Source organism: Tiliqua scincoides, chromosome 1 (genome assembly GCF_035046505.1).
Source record: "Tiliqua scincoides isolate rTilSci1 chromosome 1, rTilSci1.hap2, whole genome shotgun sequence".
Lineage (NCBI taxonomy): Eukaryota > Metazoa > Chordata > Lepidosauria > Squamata > Scincidae > Tiliqua > Tiliqua scincoides.
The window spans coordinates 198,569,108-198,584,132 of record NC_089821.1 but is presented as its reverse complement, the minus strand read 5'-3'; the positions used below and the strand labels follow the sequence as shown (position 1 = coordinate 198,584,132).

The 15,025-nt window shown below is 44.4% G+C and overlaps 1 protein-coding gene across 2 annotated transcripts in view; it reads right to left on the bottom strand.

The window, feature by feature from the left end:
* The window catches only part of NT5DC1 (5'-nucleotidase domain containing 1), a 132,676-nt gene that overhangs the window by 35,477 nt on the left and 82,174 nt on the right, over window positions 1-15,025 (bottom strand). For both annotated transcript variants that reach the window (XM_066610949.1, XM_066610952.1), the window contains exon 7: window positions 768-942. In XM_066610949.1, coding sequence (XP_066467046.1) covers window positions 768-942 — 175 coding nt within the window. The remainder of the gene's footprint in view (window positions 1-767; window positions 943-15,025) is intronic.

Here is a 15,025-nt window from a genome sequence, read left to right as displayed (position 1 = left end):
AAAAGAAAAAGAATCTTGGTTTGCTCTTATTTGTGCCCACAGAGGCTGCAGAGGTCTCCCACTAGTGCTATTGAGAGCTTTTCTCTCAGGGAAAATAGCCATTATGTGAGTCCTATTTGTCCTGGGACAAAAGCTCCCATTTGGAATCTGGATTGGGACCATGATGGAGGCAAGAGCTAAAGGCCGCCCATCCTCATGTTGCAATCCTGATCCAGCTTGATCTCCTACTCCATAACTGCTATCTATAGGGTTACCAGATACAAAGTGGGACAGAGTGACTATGCCTTTAAACATTGTATAGAAAAGGGAATTTTGGCAGGTGCAGCTTTTTAAACCCATGTTGAGCTGCACCTGCCCTGCCAAACTTCACTCTTCCATAAAATGGTTAAAGATATTGGTACTCTGTCCCACTTTGTATCTGGTAATCCTAGCTATCTAGCCCAGAAAAACCAAGCACCTCAGAATCATGCATGTTACTAGTTCGGCTCTAATGTGCATTAGTCATTCTAGATTCTAGAATAAATATAGGCAAAAGTCCTTAAATGTCCCTCTCTAATTGTAAGCACTTTTATTACCATAAAAGGTACCATCTATATAAAACAAAAGTGGCTTTTTCGACTTTAGGGCTCCTGGACCTTTAACAATCTCACAGATGACAAGCTGCATCTGCTGAAATTTCTTCCTCTGTTAAAGGTCCAGGAGCCCTAAAGCTGAAAGGTTGGCCATCCCTGATACAAAACATTAAATTATGAACACACTGCACTTACCCAAGGATGTGCTCACAAAGGAGTCTGCAGTAGTCACTGTGAGAGCTAGTAATTAACAGAAGAATCTTTCCACTATCTTTCAGCCTTCTTAACCACTTTTTAACCAATTCAGGACAACACTGTATATATTTCTCTGGATTTCTTTTCACTTCTGGAAAGTATGTTCCACAATTTTCTGAAAAGTAAACAATAAGATCACGTATATTACGACCAGTGTATCCACTGGTGGATTTCCTCCATGTCACTCTCTTTGACATGTCTCCACAGGACACCAACCAACTGCTTTTTAAAATTCTCTGTGTTTTAAAAAGCAAATTGAGGAATCCATACAGGAAGATACTAAGATGGAAGCGATCTGAGGAGACCCACTGTGGAATGAGAGGCTTATGGAGGGCTAAAGGGATAAATCCCCTTCCCCTTCCAAAGTCTCCCAATCTGCATTCCTAGTTGGCTTTTCAGTGGCTGCACCACTGTGTGTGTGTGTGTATGGGGGGGGGAGGATAGGATAGGGCTATTAAGTTATTACCAAATTTAGCAAATGAGTAGACCAATATATAGGGCTTGAATCCAAAACAACAAGGCTTTCCTGGCACCTTCCCCCCTGCAGCCTCTTCATCCCTAAAAACTAAATCATGATGGTTTGTAAATACTCTGAAACAGTGTGGCATGGGGCACAGAAGGTTTAAATGGGAAGAGGGATCAATGAATTTTGGAGGCAGGGTACTTAATATAAGCAGAGCTGCCTTTTCACTCTCACAAGGCCTTTCCAGATCCAACCTTAAGATAACTAGAGAAGTCACAAAAGGGACCTTTGTGTATCTTTTGCTCAAGACAGGAAGAGCATCCCACAACATTTAAGGTTCTTCTATAGCAGGGGTGCCCAAACTCCAGCCCTGGGGCCACATGCGGCCCTTGAGGCCTCTCAATGCGGCCGTCAGGGAGCCCCCAGTCTCCAGTGAGCCTCTGGCGCTCCTGAGATTTGTTGAAGCCCACACTGGCCCAACGCAACTGCTCTCAGCATGAGACCTCTTGCATGAGCTGTGGGATGAGGGCTCCCTCCACTGCTTGCTGTTTTACATCCGTGATGCAGTAGCGGCAACAAAGGAAAGGCCAGCCTTGCTTTGTGCAAGGCCTTTTATAGGCCTTGAGCTATTGCAAGACCTTCATTCATTCATGTAAGTTCATCTTTAATATATTCATTTACGTATACTTATGTAAATGTAATCAAATTTTAAATGTAATTTAATTCTTTTTTTCCCCGACCCCCAACACAGTGTCAGAGAGATGATGTGGCCCTCCTGCCAAAACCTTTGGACACCCCCGTTCTATAGCAACTAGAAGGCTGAACTTTGGCACACAAATAGCCGAAGACACACTAACTCAGGGGTGATATCAGGGGTTGGCAGGCTGGGTACTAATTGATGGTGTACCCCTATCAGAGGGCCTAACCAAAGGGACTAATTGCTAAACCACAAATACTAGGAACAGCAGTAGTGCCCAATACACCACCAGGGGATGAGTGGAGATGCCAAATAGGCCTAGTGCAGGCTTTTGCCTCAGGGGCAGAAACCTTGCACTGTTACTGCATTAACTGCTAGGAAAAAAAAATTTAAATGGTCCTGGAGGCCAAATTTAGGCTTTTAGGCAGGAAGCTGAAAGCCAGGACCTCAAAGGTAGCGTTCTCTGAAGTGCTACCTGTTCCACGCGCAGGGCCAGCTAGGCAGGCGGAGATCAGGTGTCTCAATGCGTGGATGAGACGGTGGTGTAGGGAGGAGGGGTTTAGATTCGTTAGGCACTGGGGAACGTTTTGGGACAAGCGGGGCCTGTACAAGAGGGACGGGCTCCATTTGAACCAGAATGGAGCCAGACTGCTGGCGCATAACATTAAAAAGGTGGCAGAGCAGCTTTTAAACTGATCCCTGGGGGAAGGCCGACAGGAGCCGAGGGGCATCCGGTTCGGGACTCCTCATCCCTATGGGATGAGGATGGGGAGGTTAGAGAACAACAAGACAAAGGCAGGGTAGGAGAAGAAATTGGGAAAGGTAGGGAGATGGGATGTGATAGACAGTTTGGCACAATGAGAGGATGCGGGGACAAAGGAGCGAATAAGCAGCCCATCCTGGGGCATTCCGTGTATAAATGCTTTTATGCGAATGCCAGAAGTCTACGAGCAAAGGTGGGAGAACTGGAATGTCTGGTGACAAGGGAAAATATTGACATAGTGGGCATAACGGAAACCTGGTGGAATGCGGAGAATCAGTGGGATACCGCAATCCCGGGCTATAAACTCTACAGGAGGGACAGGCAGGGGCGTGTTGGAGGTGGGGTGGCCCTTTATGTTAAGGAAGGGATAGAATCCAGCAAAGTAGAGATTGAAGGTGGGTCCGACTCCACCGTAGAATCTCTGTGGGTTAAATTACCAGGCTTGAGCAGCGATGTAATACTGGGGGTGTGCTATCGTCCTCCAGACCAGAAATCTGATGGGGACCTTGAAATGAGGAAACAGATCAGGGAGGTGACAAGGAAGGACAGGGTTGTAATCATGGGGGACTTCAATTATCCTCATATTGACTGGGTCAATTTGTGTTCTGGTCACGATAAGGAAACCGGATTTCTTGATGTGCTAAATGACTGTGGCTTAGATCAGCTAGTCACGGAGCCCACCAGAGGACAGGTGACTCTGGATTTAATTTTGTGCGGTACGCAGGACCTGGTTAGAGATGTAAACGTTACTGAGCCATTGGGGAACAGTGATCATGCTGCGATCCGTTTTGACGTGCACGTTGGGGGAAGAATACCAGGCAAATCTCTAACAAAAACCCTTGACTTCCGACGGGCGGACTTCCCTCAAATGAGGAGGCTGGTTAGAAGGAGGTTGAAAGGGAGGGTAAAAAGAGTCCAGTCTCTCCAGAGTGCATGGAGGCTGCTTAAAACAACAGTAATAGAGGCCCAGCAGAGGTGTATACCGCAAAGAAAGAAGGGTTCCACTAAATCCAGGAGAGTGCCCGCATGGCTAACCAGCCAAGTTAGAGAGGCTGTGAAGGGCAAGGAAGCTTCCTTCCGTAAATGGAAGTCTTGCCCTAATGAAGAGAATAAAAAGGAACATAAACTGTGGCAAAAGAAATGTAAGAAGGTGATAGGGGAGGCCAAGCGAGACTATGAGGAACGCATGGCCAGCAACATTAAGGGGAATAATAAAAGCTTCTTCAAATATGTTAGAAGCAGGAAACCTGCCAGAGAAGCGGTTGGCCCTCTGGATGGTGAGGGAGGGAAAGGGGAGATAAAAGGAGACTTAGAGATGGCAGAGAAATTAAATGAGTTCTTTGCATCTGTCTTCACGGCAGAAGACCTCGGGCAGATACCGCTGCCCGAACGGCCCCTCCTAACCGAGGAGTTAAGTCAGATAGAGGTTAAAAGAGAAGATGTTTCAGACCTCATTGATAAATTAAAGATCAATAAGTCACCGGGCCCTGATGGCATACACCCAAGGGTTATTAAGGAATTGAAGAATGAAGTTGCAGATCTCTTGACTAAGGTATGCAACTTGTCCCTCAAAACGGCCACGGTACCAGAAGATTGGAGGATAGCAAATGTCACGCCTATTTTTAAAAAGGGAAAGAGGGGGGACCCGGGAAACTATAGGCCGGTCAGCCTAACATCTATACCGGGTAAGATGGTGGAATGCCTCATCAAAGATAGGATCTCAAAACACATAGACGAACAGGCCTTGCTGAGGGAGAGTCAGCATGGCTTCTGTAAGGGTAAGTCTTGCCTCACAAACCTTATAGAATTCTTTGAAAAGGTCAACAGGCATGTGGATGCGGGAGAACCCGTGGACATTATATATCTGGACTTTCAGAAGGCGTTTGACACGGTCCCTCACCAAAGGCTACTGAAAAAACTCCACAGTCAGGGAATTAGAGGACAGGTCCTCTCGTGGATTGAGAACTGGTTGGAGGCCAGGAAGCAGAGAGTGGGTGTCAATGGGCAATTTTCACAATGGAGAGAGGTGAAAAGCGGTGTGCCCATAGGATCTGTCCTGGGACCGGTGCTTTTCAACCTCTTCATAAATGACCTGGAGACAGGGTTGAGCAGTGAAGTGGCTAAGTTTGCAGATGACACCAAACTTTTCCGTGTGGTAAAGACCAGAAGTGATTGTGAGGAGCTCCAGAAGGATCTCTCCAGACTGGCAGAATGGGCAGCAAAATGGCAGATGCGCTTCAATGTCAGTAAGTGTAAAGTCATGCACATTGGGGCAAAAAATCAAAACTTTAGATATAGGCTGATGGGTTCTGAGCTGTCTGTGACAGATCAGGAGAGAGATCTTGGGGTGGTGGTGGACAGGTCGATGAAAGTGTCGACCCAATGTGCGGCGGCAGTGAAGAAGGCCAATTCTATGCTTGGGATCATTAGGAAGGGTATTGAGAACAAAACGGTTAGTATTATAATGCCGTTGTACAAATCTATGGTAAGGCCACACCTGGAGTATTGTGTCCAGTTCTGGTCGCCGCATCTCAAAAAAGACATAGTGGAAATGGAAAAGGTGCAAAAGAGAGCGACTAAGATGATTACAGGGCTGGGGCACCTTCCTTATGAGGAAAGGCTACGGCGTTTGGGCCTCTTCAGCCTAGAAAAGAGACGCTTGAGGGGGGACATGATTGAGACATACAAAATTATGCAGGGGATGGACAGAGTGGATAGGGAGATGCTCTTTACACTCTCACATAATACCAGAACCAGGGGACATCCACTAAAATTGAGTGTTGGGCGGGTTAGGACAGACAAAAGAAAATATTTCTTTACTCAGCGCGTGGTCGGTCTGTGGAACTCCTTGCCACAGGATGTGGTGCTGGCGTCTAGCCTAGACGCCTTTAAAAGGGGATTGGACGAGTTTCTGGAGGAAAAATCCATTATGGGGTACAAGCCATGATGTGTATGCGCAACCTCCTGATTTTAGGAATGGGTTAAGTCAGAATGCCAGATGTAGGGGAGAGCACCAGGATGAGGTCTCTTGTTATCTGGTGTGCTCCCTGGGGCATTTGGTGGGCCGCTGTGAGATACAGGAAGCTGGACTAGATGGGCCTATGGCCTGATCCAGTGGGGCTGTTCTTATGTTCTTATGTTCTTATGACATTTTTACATTTAACACTCAAAAAATAGGGGATAAATTTTCCTTCTGAGAGCAGATGGCACTTCGTACACAGCAAAACCATACACAGGTGAAATGTTGACCAGTGGGATTTCAATGGGTTGTACATTCGAATCAGAATTGGGAAGTATTTCCAGTGGCAGCCAGCAACATGCACCAATGCCTGCAATTCAAGTTAAATTTACTAGCACTTCTGCAACCATCCCCCACTCCTCTTGCTAAATATCTGTGGTCAGGTTCACTTGAACAAATCTTAGGCATTACTTTTCTGGGTGGAATGTGCACAGTGCTCTTTCCCAACTCAAAACAAAAACAGAGATTTGAACTCCTTAGCTTTCAACTATTTCATAAAAAGGAGCAGAAGGATATTTGAAACTGCAATATCTGTAAGAAATGAAATTGTTTTGGCTGCTCATTCAAAACCAGTTGCTCTAAAGCAGTATTTGGATTTAAACCAGCAAATTACCAGCAGATTGTAAGGGGACAAAGTGATTTAAACTGAAAAGGAACTATTCTATGGTTCTAGTCTATGGCTCTGGCTCTCAAAATTAACAATTAAAATATTTTGTAACTACATCACAAAAACAGTATCTACAGCAACCTGGTAAAAAGGAGAGCAAGCAGCTTTATTACACTGGAGTTTAAGAGGAATCAATATCATTCTCTTAGATCAGGGATCTCCAAACCCCAGCCCGCAGGCCACATCTGCCCCTCTGGAGAATTTTATCCAGCCTGCGTGGTTCCCCAGCCTCCTGGAGCTAAAATGACTCCAAAGACGCACTTTCACATCTCCCGGCATGGGAAAATAGCTCATTCAGCCACTAGAGGAGCCAAATGAAATGCACTTGTAATGGAATAATTATTCCATTCCATTCCATTCAGCGTCTCCAGTGGCTCAATGTGGTGTATATCCATGCTTTTTCAACCCTTTTAAAAAATTCATTACCCACTCTTCCTGTGAAAGTCAATTTTGCCCTCTGCTGCCCCATCCTTTTTTAACATCCATTCTCCCCCTTCCTGTACAAGTCAATTTTGCCCTCTGCTTCCCTCCTCCTTCCATGCCCACCCATTTATTGTATTCAATCAAACTCTCAGCCATTGTTTCTCCATGTATTTATTTATTATTTATTTTCCGGCCCTTGACACCATATCAGATGTACCATGCGGCTCTTGTGCCGAAAAGTTTGGAGACTCCTGTCTTAGATAAATCTTTTTGGTAAGAAGGAGTGGCTTTTGATATGATGACATCCTGGTAGGAATGAAACTAAAAGATCTGGAACACAAACAAAATTCAGGTGGCTGGTCCTGTCAGCAGCATTTGAAAATCTCTCCATTAAGAAATGACTTCCAATTAAGAAATTATTTGAGATCAGAACTATGGCCCCATGCTCAAACAAACCATCAACCAGAAGAAAGGCAGGTGAGATGGCCAAGGTGTGCGTGGGCTCTACATCACTTCAGGTGAGGTGGAGGGTTTTCTTGACACAGAAAGACAAGATTCCGGGGAGGAATGGCTTAGCCTTCCTCCTGAGAGACTAGGAAGAATCTTTCATGGTGTGATAGCACATCATGTGAAGCCATACCTGCAGTGGGACAATTCAAACACAGGTATACTGCATTATTTGTGGTCTGTCAGAACAAGGTCTAAGTAACCACAGTGTCTCTATAAGGAATCTGCTCCAGAAAGCACAATACAGTATTCTTTGAGAATGATGTTATAGTCCAGCAATCTGCACTATAAGTCTCCCCAATGTTTATGTTGAAGACTAGCCAAAAACCCATGGATTTTCAGGGAAACTAATCAGATCAAAATATGCTTCCTATGTTTTTTCATTTCTTTGAGGATCAAGGTACTGAAGCTTTTTCTACTTTTCATGAGACTGAGAGAATGCTTTGGAAACTGATATGATGAGGTTGTAGTTTTCACCTTTCCTTATTTTGTTGCTTTAATAACCCCAAACGCTGAAGTTTGATTTGAAGGCCAATAATGTACAGGTATAACCTAATTATCCATGGATTTTCTACCTGTGGTTTTATCTCAACCCGATAAGGGCCCTTTAAATTAAAGAAAAAAAGTTGCTTAACTATAGCTTCATTAATGTGAGAGAGGGTAGCTGGCTGACAATCCATCAAACCTTCTCTCTCCAGGCACTTAGAACAGCTTCATTCTAAGGCAAGTGACCCCTCCCTTCCCCCTAGGTGAAAGAAAAACACTTTGCATTGGTGGGGTCGCTGGTTTGGAATGAAGCCTTTCTCAGTACCTGGAGAGAGACTGATTGATGGATTGTCTGCTTAATGACTGTCTTACATCACAAGTCAGCAAGCTGTTTTTAAATCACCTAGCAAAGGGACATTGTTTTTAAAATGGATTTGCTTTAATGCAATTTTTGCCATCCACTTGAGTTCTGGGAACGGAAGCCTCATGAATAACATTGTAGTTTCACTGCTCAAGATGAGTAGGCCTGACCCAGTACACTAACTGAGAATGCTGCTTTGAATTCCTTGAAGGAAAAAGTAATAAGCACATTGTGTTGGATCCAAAAGGTGACCTTTTGCACACAAAAAAAGTATTCTGTTTAAGGTGGGGTCTTTTGTTTGGATGGTAGTGGAACCTTAATTTCAGGTCAACAGAGAATTTCCATGTATTTATTATTTATTTTTCACATTTCTATACCTCCCTTCCTCCAGTGAGCTCACCGCAGTGTACATAGCTCCAGAGGCTTACATAGCTCCGGCCTCCTTACAACAACCCTGTGAGGTAGGTGAAGCTGAGCAATAGTGACTGGCCTAAGGTCACCCAGGAAATTTCATGGCTAAGTGAGGTCTAAGTCCAACTCCCAAACCACTACACCAGTGGTTCCCAAACTCTCCAGGAGTCTGAGAACCTGGGGTAAGTGCTTATGGGGGCAGGGACTGGAATGGGGGGATGTCCTGATGGCACTGTAGTGATCACGGTTCCACAGGCACCCAGGTGCATTTACACATATCGGGGGCGGGGCGGGCTGTGCAGCCCCCCAGCAGGTCCTGGAGGCTCGTAGCTCCCTTGGTGAACTTCTCCGCTGCAGTGGGCAGTGATTTGCAGTTGGAGCCCACTTCCAGTTTCGGGAAACTCTATGCTCTGGAGCTCTGAACGCAAACTGGAAGTGGGCTCCGACTGTGAATCGGAGCCCACTGCAGTGGCAGGGAGGCTTGCAGAGGGGGCTGAGCCTCCAGGCCTGCAGGGGGGCTGCACAGTCCTCCCAGGTATGTGTAAATGTGCCTCGGTACCTGCTGCACTGCGATCGCTGCTGGCACATCCATTAATGGGTCACTCCCCTTAAGGTAAGTACTATACTGTAAGATAAGCATAAGATAAGTACTTCTAGTAATGTAAGATTCAATGCTTGTTTCCCATACCACTCAAACTGGAAAACTTTGCATCATGTCTGAAACCATCCCAAGCTTCATGGATTCACACAAACAGCTGGACTGGGAGGAGATGACAGCACAAGAAGCAGCAGCAAGAAGCTTGGCCGCAACAGCCATCACCATCACCAACAGCTCAGCCACAGGAAATATGGAACATCTGGCAGAGGTTTCGAACTAAGCATTAGAACAACTGTGGCAGGAATGAGTAAGCACTTGGAACTGAAAAGGCTGCTTGACATACAGATGTCCCAAAGATTAGCTACACTCTAGCAACTTGGTGCTGTGGTCTATTGGTGCTGGGGAGCAGTGCACTGTTTTCATCTGACCCTGTCAACATCTTGACTTGTTACATACTTTTCTATGGACAAAAACATGAATGTGTGGGATTTTCCCCCCTTCACCCGTTTAATATTTCTGCTATTTATAGTTTCTAGTGGGTAAAAAAGGAAAGAAGCAAGGCCACACTGACACTTCAAGACTGAGAAAAGAAGTTTTAAACATTCTGTTGAACTTGTTACATGGAATGGAACACAGCCCAACTAAGAGCGTTATAGTTGGCTTCTCACAAAGACATATAAATCCTAGAAGATCCTGGAATGAAAACAAAGGCAACACATTTGTATATTTGTTTCACAAGGACATCATGGGAATTTTATGGGGAAAAAGTATACTTTACAGGATGTTAACACTTTGTAGGAATCCATGATTGAGAAGTTTCTGGGCTGTATTCTAGAGACCATCTGAGAATCAAAGTTGAAACCTGGACCCTATAGATCAGGGGTCTCTAAACTTTTTGGCTAAAGGACCACATCAAATATCTGGCATAGTGTCGAGGGCCGGAAAAAAAAATTAAATATAAAATTTAAATACATCAGAGATGGAACTTGAATGAATGAATGTCCAGGATTTCTGCAAGCACCAATACAGCCCAAGAAATAAAGCACACACTTAAATGGGCCACCATTCCTCCACCTCACAAGCACAACTCTGGTTGTGTTTGGTCAACTGGGCCAGAGGCTCTCAGTGAATCAGAGGCTGGCTGTGGCCCGGATAGAGGCTCTCCGCGGGCCACATCTGGCCCCCGGGCTGGGGTTTGGAGACCCTTGCTATAGATTATGAATATACTCGTATACCAGAGCTATGCATAAGCAGCAGTCCACAGGAGCTTAGCTCCCACCCCACAAATACCATATCATGTTAGACACAGAATGGGGAGGTAGCTTAGCACATGCCAGATTCAGTCCTTGGTACCTGAAGACAACACTGAGCTAAATGGATCAACAATGCACTCAGTGCCAAACTTGATATGATATTAAATCCATCATTGTTTTTAAACCTTAAAACACCAAATTCTGATTAGCAGGGCAGTACTAGGTATTTAATATAGTAATTCTATGCTGCTTCCCATTGAAAGTAGCTGCTATGTGTCCCTTGAGATGTAAGTGCAGTAAATGGAACCATTGGAGCCTTGAGTGGAGGGTGATTTTCATCAGGAAAGTAAACGATTAAGCACTTTATTTTGGAACCACGGTCCCAATTCAGATTTGACCCCCCCCCATACATACACATAGCTGCTATTTTAAAATTTAACACACACACACACATACACACACACCCCCCCTGAAGATAATGCATTTAACACTAGTTTGGTCCTCATTTGTACATGTTCAATTTAGCATATTAAAAATACCATTTTATTGAAAGAGAGGTTTCTAGCTGTTATATCTACTAACAAGGTAGGCTCCACACATGAGGCTGAGAGAGGCATGTGTGGGGGCTCCATTCCCATAGAGTCCACACCTGTGCTCAGTGAAGCCCTGAGGCAGTGAGACTCCTCAAGAGGTGGCGCACGTCTGAGGAGACCCATTGGGGCCAGCAGCCCTTATCCAGAAGTAAGGGAAAATGTTTCTCCTTGCCTCTCGCTGAGCTGCTTATGGCTACAATCTTGTGCTGGATACTGTGCAAGCCTCCTGGCTTGCCTGGTTCAGCGCAGGATAGAATTGTGCCCTTTGTTATAGAAGGTTCTACTGAAAATTTATATGGAGCAAAACCGCCAAAATACACAAACCTAAAAATATAATTTTTTAATTATGATTTTCACCCATTCTGACATCTTTTCCTATTTGGATGTCATTTTTTTTCTGTCTGTGCTTTTGGCTTAAGTCAATATATTTCAAGCAGAAGTTTCCAACAGTTTATTTTCTTTCCAGACAAAGCGGCCATGGGAAAGATTGTATACGCTGATGTGTAGCCCCTATGTCACAGGAGACTTGCTTGCAAAAAAAGTGGCAACTCTCTTCTGAGGTGGGAAAAGAATAACTTCAAAACTGAGAGCATTAGTTAATTCTTTTGAAATGCCAATCTTTCAACTTAACTTAGGTAGTTACTGCCACCTAGTGGCACTGGACTGAATTTACTAAACATTTTGAAACATTTTAGATGTGTGTTTTTCAAACATTTATGGTCACTTTCCACAGCCAAGGAAAACCAGAGAGTTGATTATGAAACCTTCACACAGGATCATAGGGCATCTTTTAGGTACCCACTCCATTTCTGTGGAGGACTGGCCAGTTTTATTGGTCTCTCCACTTTTCCACTGAAAGTGACCCCTGAACCTGATGATCTCTTGCATTGGTGTATTGTTGAGGATGGTAGTAGCGCTGAAGAAGCTCCCATTCATTAAAATATTTCTGATCTTTCTTATAAGAACATAAGAACAGCCCCACTGGATCAGGCCATAGGCCCATCTAATCCAGCTTCCTGTATTTCACAGCGGCCCACCAAATGCCCCAGGGAGCACACCAGATAACAAGAGACCTCATCCTGGTGCCCTCCCTTGCATCTGGCATTGTGACATAACCCATTTCTAAAATCAGGAGGTTGTGCATACACATCATGGCTTGTACCCCATAATGGATTTTTTCTCCAGAAACTTGTCCAATCCCCTTTTAAAGGCGTCTAGGCTAGACGCCAGCACCACATTCTGTGGCAAGGAGTTCCACAGACCGACCACATGCTGAGTAAAGAAATATTTTCTTTTGTCTGTCCTAACCCGCCCAACACTCAATTTTAGTGGATGTCCCCTGGTTCTGGTATTATGTGAGAGTGTAAAGAGCATCTCCCTATCCACTCTGCCCATCCCCTGCATAATTTTGTATGTCTCAATCATGTCCCCCCTGAGGCGTCTCTTTTCCAGGCTGAAGAGGCCCAAACGCCATAGCCTTTCCTCATAAGGAAGGTGCCCCAGCCCCGTAATCATCTTAGTCGCTCTCTTTTGCACCTTTTCCATTTCCACTATGTCTTTTTTGAGATGCAGCGACTAGAACTGGACACAATACTCCAGGTGTGGCCTTACCATAGATTTGTACAACGGCATTATACTAGCCGTTTTGTTCTCAATACCCTTCCTAATGATCCCAAGCATAGAACTGGCTTTCTTCACTGCCGCCGCATATTGGGTCGATACTTTCATCGACCTGTCCACCACCACCCCAAGATCTCTCTCCTGATCTGTCACAAACAGCTCAGAACCCATCAGCCTATATCTAAAGTTTTGATTTTTTGCCCCAATGTGCATGACTTTACACTTACTAACATTGAAGTGCATCTGCCATTTTGCTGCCCTTTCTGCTAGTCTGGAGAGATCCTTCTGGAGCTCCTCACAATCACTTCTGGTCTTCACCACTCGGAAAAGTTTGGTGTCGTCTGCAAACTTAGCCACTTCACTGCTCAACCCTGACTCCAGATCATTTATGAAGAGGTTGAAAAGCACCGGTCCCAGGACAGATCCTTGGGGCACACCGCTTTTCACCTCTCTCCATTGTGAAAATTGCCCATTGACAACCACTCTCTGCTTCCTGGCCTCCAACCAGTTCTCAATCCATGAGAGGACCTGTCCTCTAAGTCCCTGACTGTGGAGTTTTTTCAGTAGCCTTTGGTGAGGGACCGAGTCAAACGCCTTCTGAAAGCCCAGATATATAATGTCCATGGGTTCTCAGTAGGAACTCCTGAACCATTACTTAGGAAGTGCATAGTTTCCTCAGAACAGAGTTTGAAACCCCACTGTTTTAGGATAAAGACAGTTTAATCGCAAAACACCAACAAACAAAAACTAAACAAGCAACTTATGATTCTTGACCCTTTAAGGACTATAAAGCAAAGCAACAGTCAATAGTTCCTATTATGGTAATCCTATGGACCTGTATGAATGAAACTGTAACTGGCTGACTGCTTTCAGGTGATTACAGTCTAGTGCGCTTACAGTGTATGCACACATCTCCCCTTGTTTCTTGGTTAGTTTTCTTAACTGTGCATGTGGGGTTGTCCAAACTGCCTCACAACATGTGCTGTGAATACAGAGGGGAAGTTCATGAACCATCTCCCCCTCAAGTCATTAAGGAAAATGCCCTGGAGCAAGAACAGGGCTTAAGATGTACATGCACAATTACTGCATATGTCTTTTAACTACATGGGATCAATCTGGTGATTAAAGTATCATCTATACCAGTGGTTCTTACACATTTAGCACCGGGACCCACCAGGACAGACTGAGAATCTGTTGGGACCCACCGGAAGTGATGTCATGACCAGAAGTGACATCATCAAGCAGGAAAATTTTTAACTATCCTAGGCTGCAATCCTACCCACACTTACCCAGGAATAAGTTTCCTTTACTATCATTGTTAAAAGAATATACATAGTAGTTTGTTAAAAGCACAGGTCTATAACATTTCCCCATATGCAGTCACATCCCATGGTAGCATCAAGTCTAATATATTAAAAATAAAATATTGAAATGAATGGGGACCCACCTGAAATTGTCTCGTGACCCACCCAGTGGGTCCCGACCCACAGTCTGAGAAACACTGATCTATACCAACTATGTGAAGGCAGTGGAAATGACCAGCTCCTAAAGAGAAATAAGCTCTGCTAACTTTGGAATATGACTTTGGCTAAAGACAGCATCTACATCCCTAAATGCTCTGATATATCACATGAGCAGTAGACATTCTCCCACAGGGTCCCCCCTTTATCCCTTGTCTTCTCCTAGCTGCAGTAACCATGAAACCTGTAATTTTGCCTCAGAAAAGACACACTTTCCACGGTGCAGTTTTTAGTCAGAGGTGTGCTGCAAGAAGGTTTCTGCAATTAAAATTGTAATGTGGGTAATGCATTAATACATGGTATTAAGTCCAGTTTGAGAATGTCAAGCTGCTGACTCTCAAACAGTGATTGGACACATATTTCAGCACTCCTCCGACTGAAAAGTTGACATTACATTATGGAAACTCTACTTATACAAGCAGCACTGACTATCAAAACATCTGAAAGTTTGTATCATAAGCCTACATTTTAATAAAAATATTATATTTTTTCACATTATTTTTCTCTTTGAATAAATAGTCCCACGTATGATAGAAGTTAGCATTACAAACTGCACTAGATCCTGAGCTACAAGAGATGTTCATTTACAGAACCTTTTCTAGCAGTACAATATTATGCATATTTACTCGGAAGAAAGTCTATTACATTCTAGTAGACTGACTCCCAGTGTGTATAGGATTGCAGGGCGAACTGTCACAAATTGACTGGAAAGCTCAGTTTGGTAGCTAACCAGGAATACTTAGAGTGGCCAATTTCACTTATCTAGACGGCAGACAACAGCAGTCTGGAATACAGCTTTAGTATGCCTTTCTTTTTT